Source organism: Brassica napus, chromosome C6, assembly GCF_020379485.1.
Source record: "Brassica napus cultivar Da-Ae chromosome C6, Da-Ae, whole genome shotgun sequence".
NCBI classification, from domain to species: Eukaryota; Viridiplantae; Streptophyta; class Magnoliopsida; order Brassicales; family Brassicaceae; genus Brassica; species Brassica napus.
Genome location: NC_063449.1, coordinates 27625695 through 27642364, shown reverse-complemented (window position 1 = coordinate 27642364; position 16670 = coordinate 27625695). Strand labels below are relative to the sequence as shown.

The following is a 16670-nucleotide window of genomic DNA, read 5'->3' as shown; positions in this document are numbered from 1 at the left end:
TAAGGACTACATTTAATCCTTACATTAGTATATACAATATGTACTTTATCATGGCCAAACATTAAAAGAAATCTGTTAGGTACCCGAGACGATTAAACAAACATTCAACATTGGAAGCTCCAAAACCCAATGATAAAACCAATTAGCTAATCTACTTTTGGTTTAGAATCTTTACTCTCTGTAGGAATGTGTTAGTGTGTTACAACAGTACCTTGCATGTACCGTGAGTATTTCACTAATTCTGAATTACAGTACATTCTAAAGGCCTAATATAATTGTTTTTATTGATACATTATGTGTATATAACTTTTTCAAAATACATGTAAATGATGTATGTATAACCTAAACACTAGATTAGGCTCTTAAACAGAGTTTTTCACAAGTATATTTCAAGTAAAAAATTAGAACCAGACCAAGATTAACTAGTCCAAGTTAGTCTGTTTATACTCAAATTCAAAAGTACAGACTCTTGAGGATTCTAAAAACAAATATTTCATTTGTTTGATGTTTTGATTGGCACACAACTATTATGAGAAACAAAATTTCAATCAGTTATATAAAGCTGTGAAATATAATTAGTTAAACAATTTTTAACAAGATTAAAACCAACTAAGAAATGTAAAAAACAAACACCAACCATTCTCTAAAACATCATTGAACATTTTTAAAACACTGGAATAACTATATATCTTTTGAGATTTTTCTATTTTTGGATAAGAGATATAAGTATAACCTCAAAAGAGCAAAATAAAATCTAACAAAAGGAGATTTTTGATTATATATATCCTTACTTTCTTAAAATGTTAACATCAAAGTTGAAACTAAGAACATCACTGAACAACATAACAACATTCAAAGAGAATTAAATCATAAAAAGAAAAACATTAGATTCATTTGCTTTCTTCTAACACTTCCAAGCAGAGACAGTAACGAGTTCTTTCCTTTGCCAACACATAACAAGTGAACCATGTCTTTTCTCAACATGAAACCCTCTGACCGGACTCCTCTGCAACAAACACTCCGCCTGAGCCTCCGCAGTCTGACTCAAACTCGCCGGAGAAAACCCACATTGTGTAAACAAGCTTCTCCACGGCTGTGATCTTTCAATCCAACGGTGTCGTTTCATCAACAGCTTCTCAATCGACGGCTGCACCCAAAACCTCTCAACGCTCTCATCCTCTTGGCTTTGATTAGCATCGAGAGACTCGAGCAGAGTGGTGTGGTACTGAAGCGCGTGGATCACAGCGTTAGGAAACGGCGCGTCGTTACGGTCACATCCTCTGTCTGAACAAACGACGACGTTTGGAGAGATCTGTTTAAGGAAACGGAGGATGAACGGAAGGTAACCGGACACAACGGAGTTAACGGGAAGATTCACCGCAACAGCTTCTTTCTCCAACGAACGGAGAGAGACAGGCCAATAAGCTGGGTTCAGAAGAAGCTCGAGGCTCAACAGCTCGATCTCAAACGGAATCTTGACTTCTCCGGCGAAGCTTCTGAGATTCTCCTCCGTGAATCTAAGCTCGAACTCGTCGGACACCGTCGACGGTGGAGGAGCGAAGACCGTTATTTTCAGAGACGATGCTCTGTTTCTTCTCCTTGAAGCGAGCTCTTGCATCAACGACGACCATTGTCCTCCGTATCCAACGTCGAAGTCGATAATGTGGATCCGATCAAACCCTAGCTCGTCGTTGCATGACTCAAGAATCGATTGGTTCGCTGTGAAGTTGACGAATTGAAGAAACGGCGACGTTTCGGAGAATGTTCTGTACGCAGCGATTCGAAGGATCATATTCTCTGGTGAGATTAACGGTGGGGATGCGTTGTTGATGAGTGAGAGGAGAGCTTCGGTTATGTGAGAAGCCGCTCTCTGAAACGGAGGGTTCTTGTTGTTGTTGTTGTTGCTGTAGCTGAGATGGTGATTGAGCCGCGCCAATATCCCTTGCGCGAGAGCGGTGTGGTCGCCGTTGTTGTTATTGTTCCCGATTAGCTCCGCCGCGTTGAACAGCTGCTCGATGATGACTGTTTGGTCATCGCCGGCCGTTCCCGGCGGCGGAACAGGAGCCAAAGACGAGGAAGACGACGGGAGTTGTTGCTGGTGAAACTGAAACGGAAACTGGAATTGCTGTTGACGGCGGACGAGAAACGGGTCGTGACCCGGATCCGGAAATGGGAAAACGGGTTGATGAGATCCCGAATTGAACCGTTTCGCCGGCGGAGATGACGGTGGGTTCGAGAACGTCAACTCTTCTTGATAAGGGAAGCTACTCGATAACAAAGGATTCACCGGGACAGACCCGGATCCGAATCCGAAACCCGGGTCGAAAACACCGAAACCTGAACCCGGGTCCATGATAAGCCTTAAGATGCTCTGTTCCTGACCTCCGTCGAGATCATCTAGACCGATTTGACTACATTTATCGTCAACGGCGGTTGCGGTGGCGGTGACGGTACCACCGCCGTGAGAGGAAGAGAGAGTCATGGTGGTGGTGGTTGAAGAGTGAGAAGCGAGAGGGCTAGGACTCCTTAAAGCGTCGAGAACAGACGTCGGCTCCGGTAAAACACCACCGACGACATAACCAAGATCTTGTTCTGCTCCGGTTTTGTCTTGATTAAACCAGATTTTCTGAGGATCTGAATAGAGAGAAGAAACAACACCAAACACCCCCTCCCCTTGAAATCTTTCAAAAGATAAGGGCATCGCCTCAACGCACAGTAAAAAGAACAAGACGAAGAGAGAGAGATCTCAAGAACCGGAAGACAACAAAAGAAGAAGGAGAGAGAGAGGTTATGTTCAGAGGTTAAATGTACGGAAGATAGAAAGAAACACATGCAAAGCTCAAAGCTTGTAATTGGCGCCTCTACTTTTTTTCCCTTAAATCACTTTTCTTTCTTTTTTCTCTGATGCTGTTTATGTGGATGCGTGCAATATCTAAAAAGTGCTCTTCATCAATGCTTGCTAAGCTTTCTCTCTCTCCTTCTTCTATGTGAGGCTTGTGTCTGTAGATGTAGTTATCTACATATGTACCGTGTTCCTGTGACATCTTTGTCTAGTCTCTTCGCATATGGAGCGCGTGACTCTACTCTCTCTTTTTTTGGTTGTCACCACATTTGTCTTTTTTTTTTTTTTGAACAACACCACATTTGTCTTACTCTTTGAGTTTTGGACACAAGCTTTCATTCAAATGCTTTGTTTTGAGAAAGTTTTTTTTTTTGAAACTTATTAAGGGAGTAATTTATTTTAGAATGTTGCCTTCTATAGTATTAATAAATCACCCCTGCCACTTTCTAGGTTCTTATGTGGGCTCGACCGCAAACATAAAAGGGTATTATAAATCTAGTTGCTCTGTAAAATATAAGCTCTGAGGTTTATATAGGCTCTAATTCTATCTACTTGTAAATTTCAAAGCAGCAAAGTAGTAGTTGATAAGCATTTGTAGGGATTTTAAACTTGGTAAACTTAATGGTTCTTTACAAAAACTAGTGATAATATATGATGTATATAATATTTTAATAGAGAAATAATGACAAATTAATTTCACCTATAGGCTATAGCATTCTATCATTAATTTGTTTTCCATAAATTAAACTGATTATATTATAACTAAACTAATTAATTATTAGTATGAAATAGATATGATGACCAAAAAGACTTTAACAGTATTTTTTGAATAGATATATTAGTATTAAATAGATACTCTAGCCGGCTCACCTCAACCGGAGTTAAGAAAATATTAGTAGTATACAATTAAGTTTCCTTTAAGTTTTTTCCTTAAAAAAATTCAAATGTTTTCCCATTTTCACGTACTTTATACTTTTATTTGAGTACCTTTAAAAACTATGAAAAAGGCGCGTAAAAAATCATTGATCAAAAAGACATGAACAGTATTTTTTTAAAAAAAAAATACATATGCCGAGGAAGCAGAGCAAAAAGACGAAACTGACGCAGATGGTTCATTACCAGAATTCCGAAATTTACCCTCTTAGACTCGTGAAGTTCAAACGAGAGAGGGATATATTTGTAATTTAAAGAGAAACAACTCTGGCAGGCGACTCTGACGGACCGGTGCTCTATTTGAGTGTCTCTCTGTGTGTGGCTTTTTGAAGATTTTCTTGAAAACATCGAGACATAATCTATCAACGGTTGATTCTTTGTCTAGATATAGATCCAGCGGCTCTAGATTGTGTATTCTTCACTTTTTTTTGTATTTTTATAACATTTAATAAAATGTCATTTATAATCCTTGACTACAAAAGCCTAAGAGCTTCCGCATCGACGGTTTATAACCGGATCACGGACTCGGAATCTTAGGTCCATTCGATTAAAAAAAAATGTTTATTGGGTTTAATATCATGATCCGTCTCTTGCGGGTGAACCCGTATGATACGGAGTCAAGCCACACGTCGATAGCAGAGTGGACACGCGAGTCCGCGTGTAGACGAAGAAAAAAAGAGATTCGCGATAGATCATTCATTTTCACTTCTCTCTTCTAAAGCTAGGGTTTCGTGATTTTTCGTGCGACGCGATAGCGGGATCATTTTCTCTTCTTTCTTCGATCTAATCGACGTCGTACTCTCTCGTAGACGATCTGAGGTGAGTATCCACTAGTTTCACCGATCGATTCAATCGTTTGGGGTCGAAAGCGTTTTAGGTTAAAAATCGATTTGGGGGTTTTGATTTATGGTTTTGGGGGTTTTGTCGTAGGGTTCGAAATCAAAAAGGGGGTATAGATTTCTGGTTTAAAATCGTCATGCGGGTACGTTTATTTGGGATTTGTAATCGATTTAGTTTATAGTTAGGGTTCTAAAAGGAATCGTTTTTTCTGATGCAGATGGATCCCGCAGCAGAGATAAGAGATTCAAAGAGGACAAAGGAGTACATCAACATGCTCTCTTCTGTGGCTGATTCAGAGTACGGGATTCCGACGAGGTGTCCCTGTGGTGGCAGTATCATTCACGAGGTTCGTGGGAAGGACGACTACGACACTCTTCCTGGGAAGCGGTTCTTCACCTGCAAAAACTACGAGGTACGGTTGTTCTTAATTGTATTTTGAATTTTTTATTTTTTAAACGAGATTGATTATTGATTCAAATTTTTTTTTCTTCTTACCAAGGCTGATGGGTTTCATTATCGTCAGCCTTGGGTCATTGGTGTCGAGGAGCAGATCGAACGCCTCACTAAGCGTCTGGAGGAGGTGGAGGTGGTGATAAATTGGGTGCCGGAGGTCAATAACCACATTCAGAGACTGGAGGTAACTAGATTCTAATTTGATTTCAATTTTGTAAAATATTTCTTAATTTTTTATGCATTGACTAACATTGTATGATTGTTCTTTCATGTACAGGCAGAGGTTGATAACCTCACTGGGCAGGTTTATAACCTCTCTATGCAGGTTGAGGTCTTGGAGAAGCTCTGCTTCGACTGAAAACAAAAGGTAACCCTTACTCTACACTGGTTAACTACAGTGGTAGCTAGCTAGAGTTTAACCACACTTAGTTGAGTTTTAAAAATTATAGGTAGTTGTGTATTCAATGGTAGTGAATGGTTGTGTATCAAATCGGTGTAGTTGAGTTTTTAAAATTTATTTGATGTTCATTCAATGATATCTGTGTAGTTATACCTATGTTGTACTTGTTATAGAGTCATTAAAACACACACACCAAACACTAAAACAAGTATAGAGTAATTAAAACACACACAACAAACAGACACACGAAAAACCAAACACACACACCATACTTAAACTAGTTTAATCAATGCTTGGTAGTTAGACAAACACACACACGTAATCAATTTGTTGTACTTTCTAACACTAAAACTAGTATTAAAACATAGGCATGATCCACATTTCAAAACACACCAAACTTTTAAAACTTCTATCTAAAACTAAATGGAACCAATTTCCCTTAACTCTCACGGGTTCGTTAACCTCCTTGCCTCCCAGAGCAGTCAACCAATAGATATTGGTTGTTCTGAGGCTCCAAAACCTGCGGAAAGGCGGAAGTGGACAACCAAAGAAGATGTGGTGCTGATCAGTGCTTGGTTGAACACCAGCAATGATCCAATCGTGAGTAATGAGCAAAAGGCTTGCTCATTTTGGAAGCGCATAGAGGAGTGTGTGAATGCAAGCCCTCTGCTCATTGGCTCCGTTCCTAGGGAGTGGAGTCAATGTAAGCAGAGGTGGGGTAGGGTTAATGAACAGGTTTGCAAGTTCGTGGGATGTCACGAAGCTGCTTTGAAGAAGCAAGCCAGTGGACAAACTGAGAATGATGTCATGAAGGCGGCTCATGACATCTTCTTTAATGACTACAATGCCAAGTTCACTCTTGAACATTGTTGGAGGGAGCTTCGGTTTGATCAAAAATGGAGATCCCACACTTCGACACGAGATGGTGCAAAGGAGAAGAGGAAGGAACATGCGGAGGAGGTGGGTGGCGAGGAAGATGTTAGGCCTCCCGGTGTGAAGGCTTCCAAAGCAGCAAAACGCAAGAAACACTTCAATGAACCAGCGTTTGATCAGATAGAGAGCATTTTAGAGGCAAAGAATAACTTATCCAAACACAAACTCCTAGATAGGTTGCTAGGAAAAAATGCAGAAACTCTTTCTGATCAAGAAAGAGCTCTAAAAAACAAACTCATTTCAGAAATGCTTTAAAGTGGTGAGTGGAAGCTTTTTTGTGCATTTATCAGTTGGTTAATCGTTTGATTTCTCTTGTTTCACTCTCTTGTGCTTTATGTTTTAGCTGTTGTATTTTCACATTGTTTGAATATGTTTTGGTTTATGTATATTGATAATGTTTGTATATGTTTTGGTATCTAGATTATTGATATGTATCCGTTTTTCTTTGTAGGTCACGGGTTCAAGGAGGAGGATGCGTGTGGACGTGGTTGTAGGTCTCGGTTTCTTTATGTATCATATCAAGTCACGGGTAAGGTTGATGGTTGTAGTAGTATTATGTCAGATTGAATCACGGGAGAGTGTAGTATTTTGTATGTTTCTACACTCGTTTTAGGACCTTCGGTTAATATGGGTGTATGTACCCACAGGATGTGTTTTCAAGTCACGGGTGTATGTCCCCACGACTTGCCTTTTCAACTCACGGGTGTATGTACCCGAGCAACTTGACTCATGTATCTCTATATATATAAACTATGTCTTTCTATTATTTTTGTGCATCGAAGTGTTTCACAATAGTTATAAACTTGAAAACCAAAACTTCTAAACTTGTAAACTTCGTTGATACACTTGCTTTGACACACTCATCACTTGCTTTGATACACTCATCAACCATCACCACTTGCTCTGATACACTTCTCATCCATCACCACGGGGGTTCACCACGATTGCATAGACATCACCACCTCTACTTGTCAAAAACCAATCCATAGAGGTAAAATACGAACTTTTCTTTTGTTTTTATGAGGCAACAATGTCATTTACCATATAGAAAAGAAAAAAAAATGAATTCTATTAAAAAAAAATTATAATCCCTTTTGTTTATGAAAAAAAAAAGAACTATAACTTTAAAATCAAAAAAAAAATTCTAAAAAAGATAAACATACCATATAGAAAAGAAACCCAGCTCTACAATGGGACAAGGCACAGATAGGAAAGATAATGAAAACTTGTGTCGTATTGCACAATATGATAGTAGAGAACGAACGACACGGATACGCTCAAATTAATACATCTGAGTTTGAGTCAGGAGAGTCCAGCAGAAGTTCAAGGGTGAGAAGCAGAGATAGTATTCATGTCGGTGATATGTTAGGCATCCGCAGAGAAGTTCGAGATTTAGAGAAGCATGCTCGATTGAAAGCTGATTTAGTGGAAAATATTTGGCAAAAGTTTGGTGATGAAGATGAATAAGCTTTGTATGTTTTTGAATTTCTCTATTTATGTAATCTACTCTTAATGTATTGAATAAAAAAATTTCAAAATTTTATAATATATTTTAATATTTTATTCATGTATTCTGAATTATTTCTAATTTTTTTTTAATTTATATTATTATTTTATTCCTATGAACTCCTTCTTCGGATTCAATAATGCAGAAAACAACAAATACAGGTTCATAACTATTTATGGCCCCACCAAAAAATATTAAAAAATTTGGGTGAACCCCAATAGGGGGTTCACCAATGCTCATGCTCTAAGACGGTGGTGGATTACTTTAACTCGTGATTTAAAAACTCGAAATATTTTTTTTTTTTGATGAAATTTGAAATTTATTGATCAACAATTTGAAATTTTTACAAACGATTAAAAGTTGTTAAATGTCTAAGGTGCATACGAGAAACAAATCGAATACTAAAGAGTAACTTGAAACCATCTTCTTAGCAACCCTTCCAATTTGTGGCCATGAGTGTATCGCAAAGAGCAGATGCGGTTTCGAACTGCCTTGTCTATGAATCTTCTTAATTGTTCAGTCTGGATCCCTCGTTGCTGATGACGCCTTGAATTTCTTTCCTTCCAGATGTAGTACACGGTTGTTTGGAAAAGCATTCTTGCGAGGATTGAGTCAAGGCTTTTTCCTCCCATAGTACGTAGCCGATTGACAGTCCATTCCCAATCTGGGTTGATGTTCCGTCCAACAAGTGGTCTAGCCAGAGATTCCCATATCGTGTAAGAGTATGGGCAGGCGAAGAACATGTGATCTCTTGTTTCATTTCTCTCTCCACAAAAGCCACAAACCTGAATAATACCCCATGTTCGCATACGATCTCCCGTTGATAACCTGTTCCTTATTGACAGCCATGTTATGAAGGAGAATCTAGGAACCCCCTGTGCGAACCATACCACTTTACACCACTCAACGTTACTTCTCCTCTCTCGTAGTTGATCCCAAGTCCTGGCTGCTGAATACGTGGTCCTGTAATCATCAACCCCATGCTTCCATAATATAATATCGCTACCTGTACCAGGGGAGGGAGGAGCCGCAGCTAAGATCTGGTCATAAAGCTCTCGGTACCGCCGACTCCTACGTCCTCGAATGTTCCACGTATTGCCCGTCGCTGCATCACTGACTTTGGCATGGCGTGATATACCCAAATATGTGGCGCCAACCGCTCCTGTAATATTAATCAATTTCCCAATTCCAAGCCAATTGTCAAACCAGAAGTAAGTAGTCCTACCATCCCTGATATCAATTCTAACAAACTCATAGGCCAAATCTCTAAGTTTCAGGAGCTTCCTTCATGTATTTTCATTGGGACTTTATGCCCACTCGTTTCACTTATGACGAATGCATGTTTTGAAAATGAGAATGCTATGCTCAAAATCTTAAATCTAAATTTAAATAGTGAGTCGTTAATTATTATGTCTATATTGCCGATCGTTAATAATACAGCTAGAATATTATATAATCGATGAACGTACGAAACATAAACGTAATAAACTTCTTACATTAGGCATAAGGTATTATTATTAAGGGACACTAAACAACATATTGGAAACCAAACTTGTTTTTAATTATAAAACAATTATATGTTCTTGCCAACATAAATCAATTCAATCGCACGGTCCCGATATGTTGTTCACAATTTCTAAGAAAGTTCGTGGTAGTGAAGCACCTCGACGATATATTTTTTTTTTCTCATTTTATTAAAGACCTAAAAAAACCAACAAAGACACATGTGATACATAAAAGACCAAAAGACGGGACCCAAACAACATATACAAGCCCAAAAAAAAGAATGAAAAGGACTCATTCTCAACCGCTTGAAACACGAAACACACAGAAAGGAGACGCGTGGACTGGACACGCCACCAACTTCACCGAAACTGCCGCCGGGACTTCCACCGGAATCACACCGGAATCACGAGCCTTCACCGGAAGTTAACGATATAAAATCGTCACCGGACCATTCAAATCACTTGACCATCGGAAAAACACCGGGAATTAACCACGACCACTGAAAACCACCTCCAACGACTGTATTGGAGGTATAGGAGATTCATGATCCACCACTTAACCGCCTGAGCTTCGAAGAACGTCAATCAAATGAAATCGTGATTTCATCCAAACTCAGGCCACCATACACTACAACGAAACGTGACACAACTCGAGCACTCACGATTGAAAGATGTGATGCGGAGTCGGAAGCCGGATGCTCATCACCAACAGAAAGGGAGAGCACCGGAGGCAGAGGCCGGACGACTATCGGAGGGACAGATGCGACGCCGGAGTCAAAATTCAGAACACCACCGGCGAGGACAAGAAGATTCATCTCATCCTATTTCCCATGTGAAAGATTTTAAAGAAGAAAAGAAGAAAAAGAAAAAGATCTTCAAATCATCGTGGCGATGAGATGGATTCCTTCTCTACAACTTTTCCTCTGTAAAAGATCATAGAGAGAGAACAGAGGAAAAGGAGAGAGGTGAGCAAGAATAAGTAGAAGCACCTCGATGATATATCATCGATCACGCTAACATTTGTTTATTCCATAACAAGGAAAAAAACATGATACAACCATAGCACACAACAAAATATAAATAACATTTTATTTTGTAACTTGAAATATAAATAACATTACTATTAATAAGTATTGAAGTGATCATATACATGAATATATATACAGGAATGATTAAAAACAAGTGGGGTAAATGAAAATCAAATAATTAAGGAGATCTGCAGCTGGATTTCCAAGACAATACTGAAATTCCTGGTAGCTTGTGTATCGCGAATGTAAAGTATCCCCTATATTAATTGAGAAGCATTTGAAAAATTAGAACTTTAATTTTGTATTAATTAAAAAAAAATCTCAAATCCTATGTGGCACTCTAAATGCCTTCTAAATTTCATTTCAAAGAATTCTAGAACATCTTATTATATAAAGCTTGGTTCTTCAAATTTGCTAATTTAAAAAGATTTAGAAAAAGAAAATTATTATTACATTTTTTTAGACACTAGAAAAAGAGAACTATTACAAAAATATAGTTTATTATTCTTTTTAGGAGTTAAGAAAAAAAAATTACTATTACATAACCTTTTACAATTATATTTGTATGGCTCTTTTTATAATATTTTAAAAATATTTGATAGTTTATTATATAAAATAAACTATCAAGAAATGTATGGCTCTTTTTATATGGCTCTTTTTATATTATCAAGATTGTGACATGTGTTTAATTAAAAGTAATTATAAATACTATTTAATAGTAAATTTCCTTTTTAAAAATATATACTAAGATAATAAACACAGACTTTAAAAAATATATATTTAATAGCAAAAAGGTAATTTTAAAATTATTTAATAGTATTATTCTAGAAAAAAAACCTTTTAAAACTCATACACAAAAACTTATTATTAAAAGTAATTATAAATACTACTTAATAGTAAATTTCCATTTTAGAAAATTATACTAAGATGATAAAAAACGAATTTTAAAAAGGTTATTTAATAGTAAAAAGGTAATTTTTAAATTATTTAATAGTATTATTCTAGAAAATTTCCTTTTAAAACTCCTATACAAAAACTTATTTTAAAATAATATATTTAATACTAATTTTCCCTTTTTAAATCATAAAGAAAAGATAATTATAAATTATTATTTGATAGTAATTTCCTTTGAAAATTCTGACATTTTTAAAATATCTCATGATTAATAAAACATATAAGATAAGATAATAAAATCGATTTTTTTTTAAAAAAGAAGTAATTTTGAAAATTATTTAAAGTAATTTTTTCTAGACATATTTCTTTTTCAAAATTCTAAACAAAAAGGATTTTTAGAATAATTTATCAAATACTTATTTTCCTTTTGTAAAATAATAAATAAAAGATAAATGTAAAACATTATTTGATAGAAATTGTTCTTTTCTAAAATCTTAAACATAGGAAAATTGTAAAAGAGTGTTAAAAGTTGTTTTCCTTTCTTCAATTCCAAAACAAACAAAAAATCTAGAATAATTATTCAAATAATCAATTTTCCTATCTAAGTAGTTAATTTTCTGTTTAAAACCCATAAACCAAAAGAAATACAATTATTCACATCTATATATATGATTTAAATCTCTCATATTCGGTTTATTCTCATATTATGTGAGTTTTTTCTGCATGTTCTTTTTCATCGGCGTGTTCTTTTTTTAGGTTTCACATTTTTGAAGAAATAACTAGATTTCTTGATCTTTGTAAGTTCTTATTATATAAAGCTTGATTTTTCAAAGTTGCTAATTAACATGATCGCGACATGTGTCAATTAATTTATTAAGATTATGACATGTGTCAAAAATATGTTACAATTCTCTTTTATTAGGATTTAAAAAGATTTAGAAAAAGAAAATTATTATTACATTTTTTTGGACACCAGAAAAGGAGAATTATTACAAATATATAGTTTATTATTCTTTTTAGGAGTTAAGAAAAGGAAAATTACTATTACATAGCCTTTTACAATTATATTTGTATGCCTCTTTTTATAATATTTTAAAAATATTTGATAGTTTATTATATAAAGCTTGGTTCTTCAAAGTTGCTAATTAACATGATCGCGACATGTGTCAATTAATTTATTAAGATTATGACATGTGTCAAAAATATGTTACAATTCTCTTTTATTAGGATTTAAAAAAATTAAGAAAAAAGAAAATTATTATTACATTTTTTTGGACACTAGAAAAGAAAAATTATTACAAAAATATAGTTTATTATTCTTTTTAGGAGTTAAGAAAAGGAAAATTACTATTACATAGTCTTTTACAATTATATTTGTATGGCTCTTTTTATAATATTTTAAAAATATTTGATAGTAAATTTAATTTTTGAAAATTCTATAAACAAAGAATAATTGTAAAAAGCTATTTGAAAGTATTTTTTTCTTTTTAAAATATTTTGTATATTTTTCATCTTTAAAGATACTAAAGAAAGATATTATAAGAGAAAATATTAATTTTTTTAAAAAAAATTTAAATAAAAATGAATTATAAAATCCTGCAAGTACAAGAAATTATTTAATAAAAATCAAACAGAAAAACTAACTATAAAATAAGTGATATTTCTTTTTTAAAACCGAAGTAAAAAAATGTAAAAGTACTCTTATTATTTTCATATAAATAACTAACTTTCTTTTTTAACCGATAAATGTACGCTACAAAAATATATACCAAAATAAATATTATTTTCACATCTATAATTAGGTTTAAGGTTCCTCATATTATTTTCTCAAAAAATAGTATTGACAATATAATATTATCTGAGTATTTTCTTTTAATTTCCTTAAACAAATCAATTTTTTTATCATCCTTATTACATCTTATGATGCTAACACAAGTTTTCTTCAATTATGATGTTTTTATCGTACATAAGTATGTGTAAATATGAGGAATATATGTTTGTATGTATAAGACACAATATATAATTAACTAAACATAATTTTTTTATTGAAAATATATTAGTTGTATTAAAATCTTAAAAAACAAGAACAAATTATAGTTGGAATTTTCCTTTTTAAAAAAATTAAAAGTAATTTATTTTTTATAAATATCTAATTTTTCTTTTTAATAGATAATTTTGTGTTAAAAAATTATAAATCAAAAATAACTTCAAAATTTTTACCCGATATGATTGTGACTTTTGTACAAAAAACAAATTGTGTATGTATTACTAAAATTCTATCATTATGTGAAAATAATTTTTTTTCCTAAAATCCTAAATAAAAGAAATTTGAAAAATAACTTTTTCCTCTTTTAATCTTAACCAAATAAGATTTTTTTCCTTTTAAATCATGACCAAATAGAATTGTAAAATTGTAAAAGTAATTTTTACTTTTAAAATTTAATGATAAATATGATACTGAAAATATTTAATTAAAAATATTAGTGATATTGAGAAAATGATTTTTGAAAATAATATGATACTGAAAATATTTAATTAAAAATATTAGTGATATTGAGAAAACGAATTTTTGAAAACAACAACTTTTAAAAATAGTTAATATTTGCTGGAAATAATTATTTGATTGTATTTTTATTTTCTAAATCCTAGAAAAAAATAATTATAAAAGATTATTTAATTTTAATTTTCTTTTCTAACACCCTAAAACTGTAAAAAATTTTTTTGATAATTCTTTTCCTTTAAAAAGAATATCATAAACAAAAGAGATTTGTATCATATTTTTTAATTCCTAACCATAAGAGAATTGTAAGAAGTTATTTGATAGTATAGAAAATTTGATGATGAACATGATACTAAAAATTTTTTAATTAAAAATGAAGTGTAAAATAGTATTGATATGAACCGTAAAAATTATAATTTAAAATTATTTAATATGAACTAGAAATAATTATTTGATAACAATAAAATTTTTTTCTGAAATTTTAAACAGAAGATAATTGTAAAAGTTTATATGATAATAATTTTCCTTTTCTATAATCTTAAACAAAAATATAAAAAAGTATTTGATAGTTTTTCTTTATTTAGTTTTAAATAAAAATGAGATTTATAAAATATATTTTTTTTATTTTTGAAAAAATCCTAACAAAAGTAAACATACCTACTTAATAGTATTTATAAAAAAGAATTTGATGACAAGTATGATGTTAAATCTATTAAATTAACAAAAATCAAAACTTAGGATATTGTCGTGATTGATATTTATGTGTTTGGTTATACGAAAATCAAACACATGTTTGATATTCAGGAGTTTATAATTCATTTAAATTAAAATGTTATTATGAAAATATATAATTAATAAATAATGAATCAAGAAAATTATTTAACATCAGATAAGTTTAATAAAACATTAAATTAGTACATAAGAAAATGTATAATGTTGTCATTGCTTTTTCGCCTTATTTAACTTCTAAATTCTTTTTTATTTCATTATAATTATTATTTTGGGTTGGATCCGGTTTAAATTTTTACGTTTGGATATTTTTTCTAGCTCTAACAAATATTAACTGAAACTTATGTGTGAAAACGAGTTCTTAACTATAAAATAAATTTCACATAACATATTTAAAAATAATTTTTTAAAAATAATAAAATGAGTTTTTAATATTTTTTATTAAATTAAAATATCAAATAAAGCTCGTTGCAACGCACGGGCCCAAATCTAGTCTAATATAAAGTATAGTTTAATCTAATGGTGTCACATTATTCCATAATTGTATAACACTAAAGAACATTATATTAACCTAAAATATAGAAAGTGTGTATTATTTCCTTAAATAAAAGCTACGAAATTACCTAATATGATTTATATATATATGACAATTAATGATTATGAATAATAAAGATTTGATAACAATTTTTGCATCCTTCTTCATTTTTGTTTAAATTTATATTATTAAAAAAATTAAACAATCACATTAACCATATAATAAAAAAATTAGATTTTTTCTTATATGTTATATTTTGAATTTTTTAAAATGACTTTAAATTACAAAAATGTAGAAACCTTATATGTTATATATATTTTTTTTAAACGACTTTAAAATACAAAAATGAGGACACCTTATATGTTATATTTTTCTTATATGTTAGAATTTTCTTATATGTGATATTTTGAATTTTTTTAAAACAACTTTAAATTACAAAATTGTAAGTTTTTCTTAAGTATATGACTAAAAACATTAAAATGACATGTATCAATTCGATGGTTGATTTGAAAGCTTTCAAAACCATATGGAAGATAAAAGTCAAAATAACTTAACTGTGGAAACAATACTGTTCATTTTTTTCAAGAATATGTTCGATGGAAAAAAATAAGGTTTTTATGTCATAATTTGTTTAATGTCCACTAGAGAACATTATATTAACCTAAAATATAAGAAGTGTGTATTCTTTCCTTAAATAAAAGTTACAGAATAACCTAATATGATTTACATATATATGACAATTAATGATTATGAATAATAAAGATTTGATAACAATTTTGGCATCCATCTTCAGTTTTGTTTAATTTTATATTATTAAAAAAAATAAACGATCACATTAACCATATAATAAAAAAATTAGATTTTTTCTTATATGTTATATTTTGAATTTTTTAAAATGACTTTAAATTACAAAAATGAAGAAACCTTATATTTTATATTTTTTTAAAAACGGTTTTAAAATACAAAAATGAGGACACCTTATATGTTATATTTTTCTTATATGATAGATTTTTTCTTATATGTTATATTTTGAATTTTTTAAAATGACTTTAAATTACAAAAATGTAAGTTTTCCTTAAGTATACGACTAAAAACATTAAAATGACATGTATCAGTTCGATGGTTGATTTGAAAGCTTTCAAAACCATATGTAAGATAAAAGTCAAAATAATTCAACTGTGAAAACAATACTGTTCACTTTTTCAAGAATGTGTTTGAGGAAAAAAATAAGGTTTTTATGTCATAATTTTTTTAATGTCCACTAGAGAACATTATATTAACCTAAAATATAAAAAGTGTGTATTCTTTCCCTAAATAAAAGCTACGAAATTACCAAATATGATTTACATATATATTGCAATTAATGATTATGAATAATAAAGATTTGATAACAATTTTTGCATTCTTTTTCATTTTGTTTAATTTTATATTATTAAAAAAATAAACAATCACATTAACCATACAATAAAAAAATTAGATTTTTTCTTATATGATATATTTTGAATTTTTTAAAATGACTTTAAATTACAAAAATGAGGAAACCTTATATGTTATATTTTTTTTTTAAAACG

The 16670-nt window shown here is 31.7% G+C and overlaps 2 protein-coding genes across 2 annotated transcripts; one reads left to right on the top strand and one right to left on the bottom strand.

Annotated features, from left to right (window-relative positions):
- Positions 1 to 753: 753 nt before the first annotated feature.
- Positions 754 to 3002, bottom strand: LOC106432091 (scarecrow-like protein 27). Its single transcript, XM_013872928.3, has one exon. The coding sequence runs from the start codon at positions 2699 to 2701 to the stop codon at positions 905 to 907; it is 1797 nt and encodes a 598-aa protein (XP_013728382.1). The 5' UTR covers positions 2702 to 3002; the 3' UTR covers positions 754 to 904.
- A 2889-nt stretch (positions 3003 to 5891) lies between these two features.
- On the top strand, positions 5892 to 6656 carry LOC106432096 (glutathione S-transferase T3-like). The gene has a single exon (XM_013872933.2). It carries the CDS (start codon positions 5892 to 5894, stop codon positions 6654 to 6656), a length of 765 nt encoding a protein of 254 aa, XP_013728387.2.
- Positions 6657 to 16670: the final 10014 nt, after the last annotated feature.

What these genes read in the sequence shown, in the direction of transcription:
- LOC106432091 (XM_013872928.3), bottom strand. Translation starts at nt 2,701, where the DNA reads ATGCCCTTATCTTTTGAAAGATTTCAAGGGGAGGGGGTGTTTGGTGTT.
- LOC106432096 (XM_013872933.2), top strand. Translation starts at nt 5,892, where the DNA reads ATGGAACCAATTTCCCTTAACTCTCACGGGTTCGTTAACCTCCTTGCC.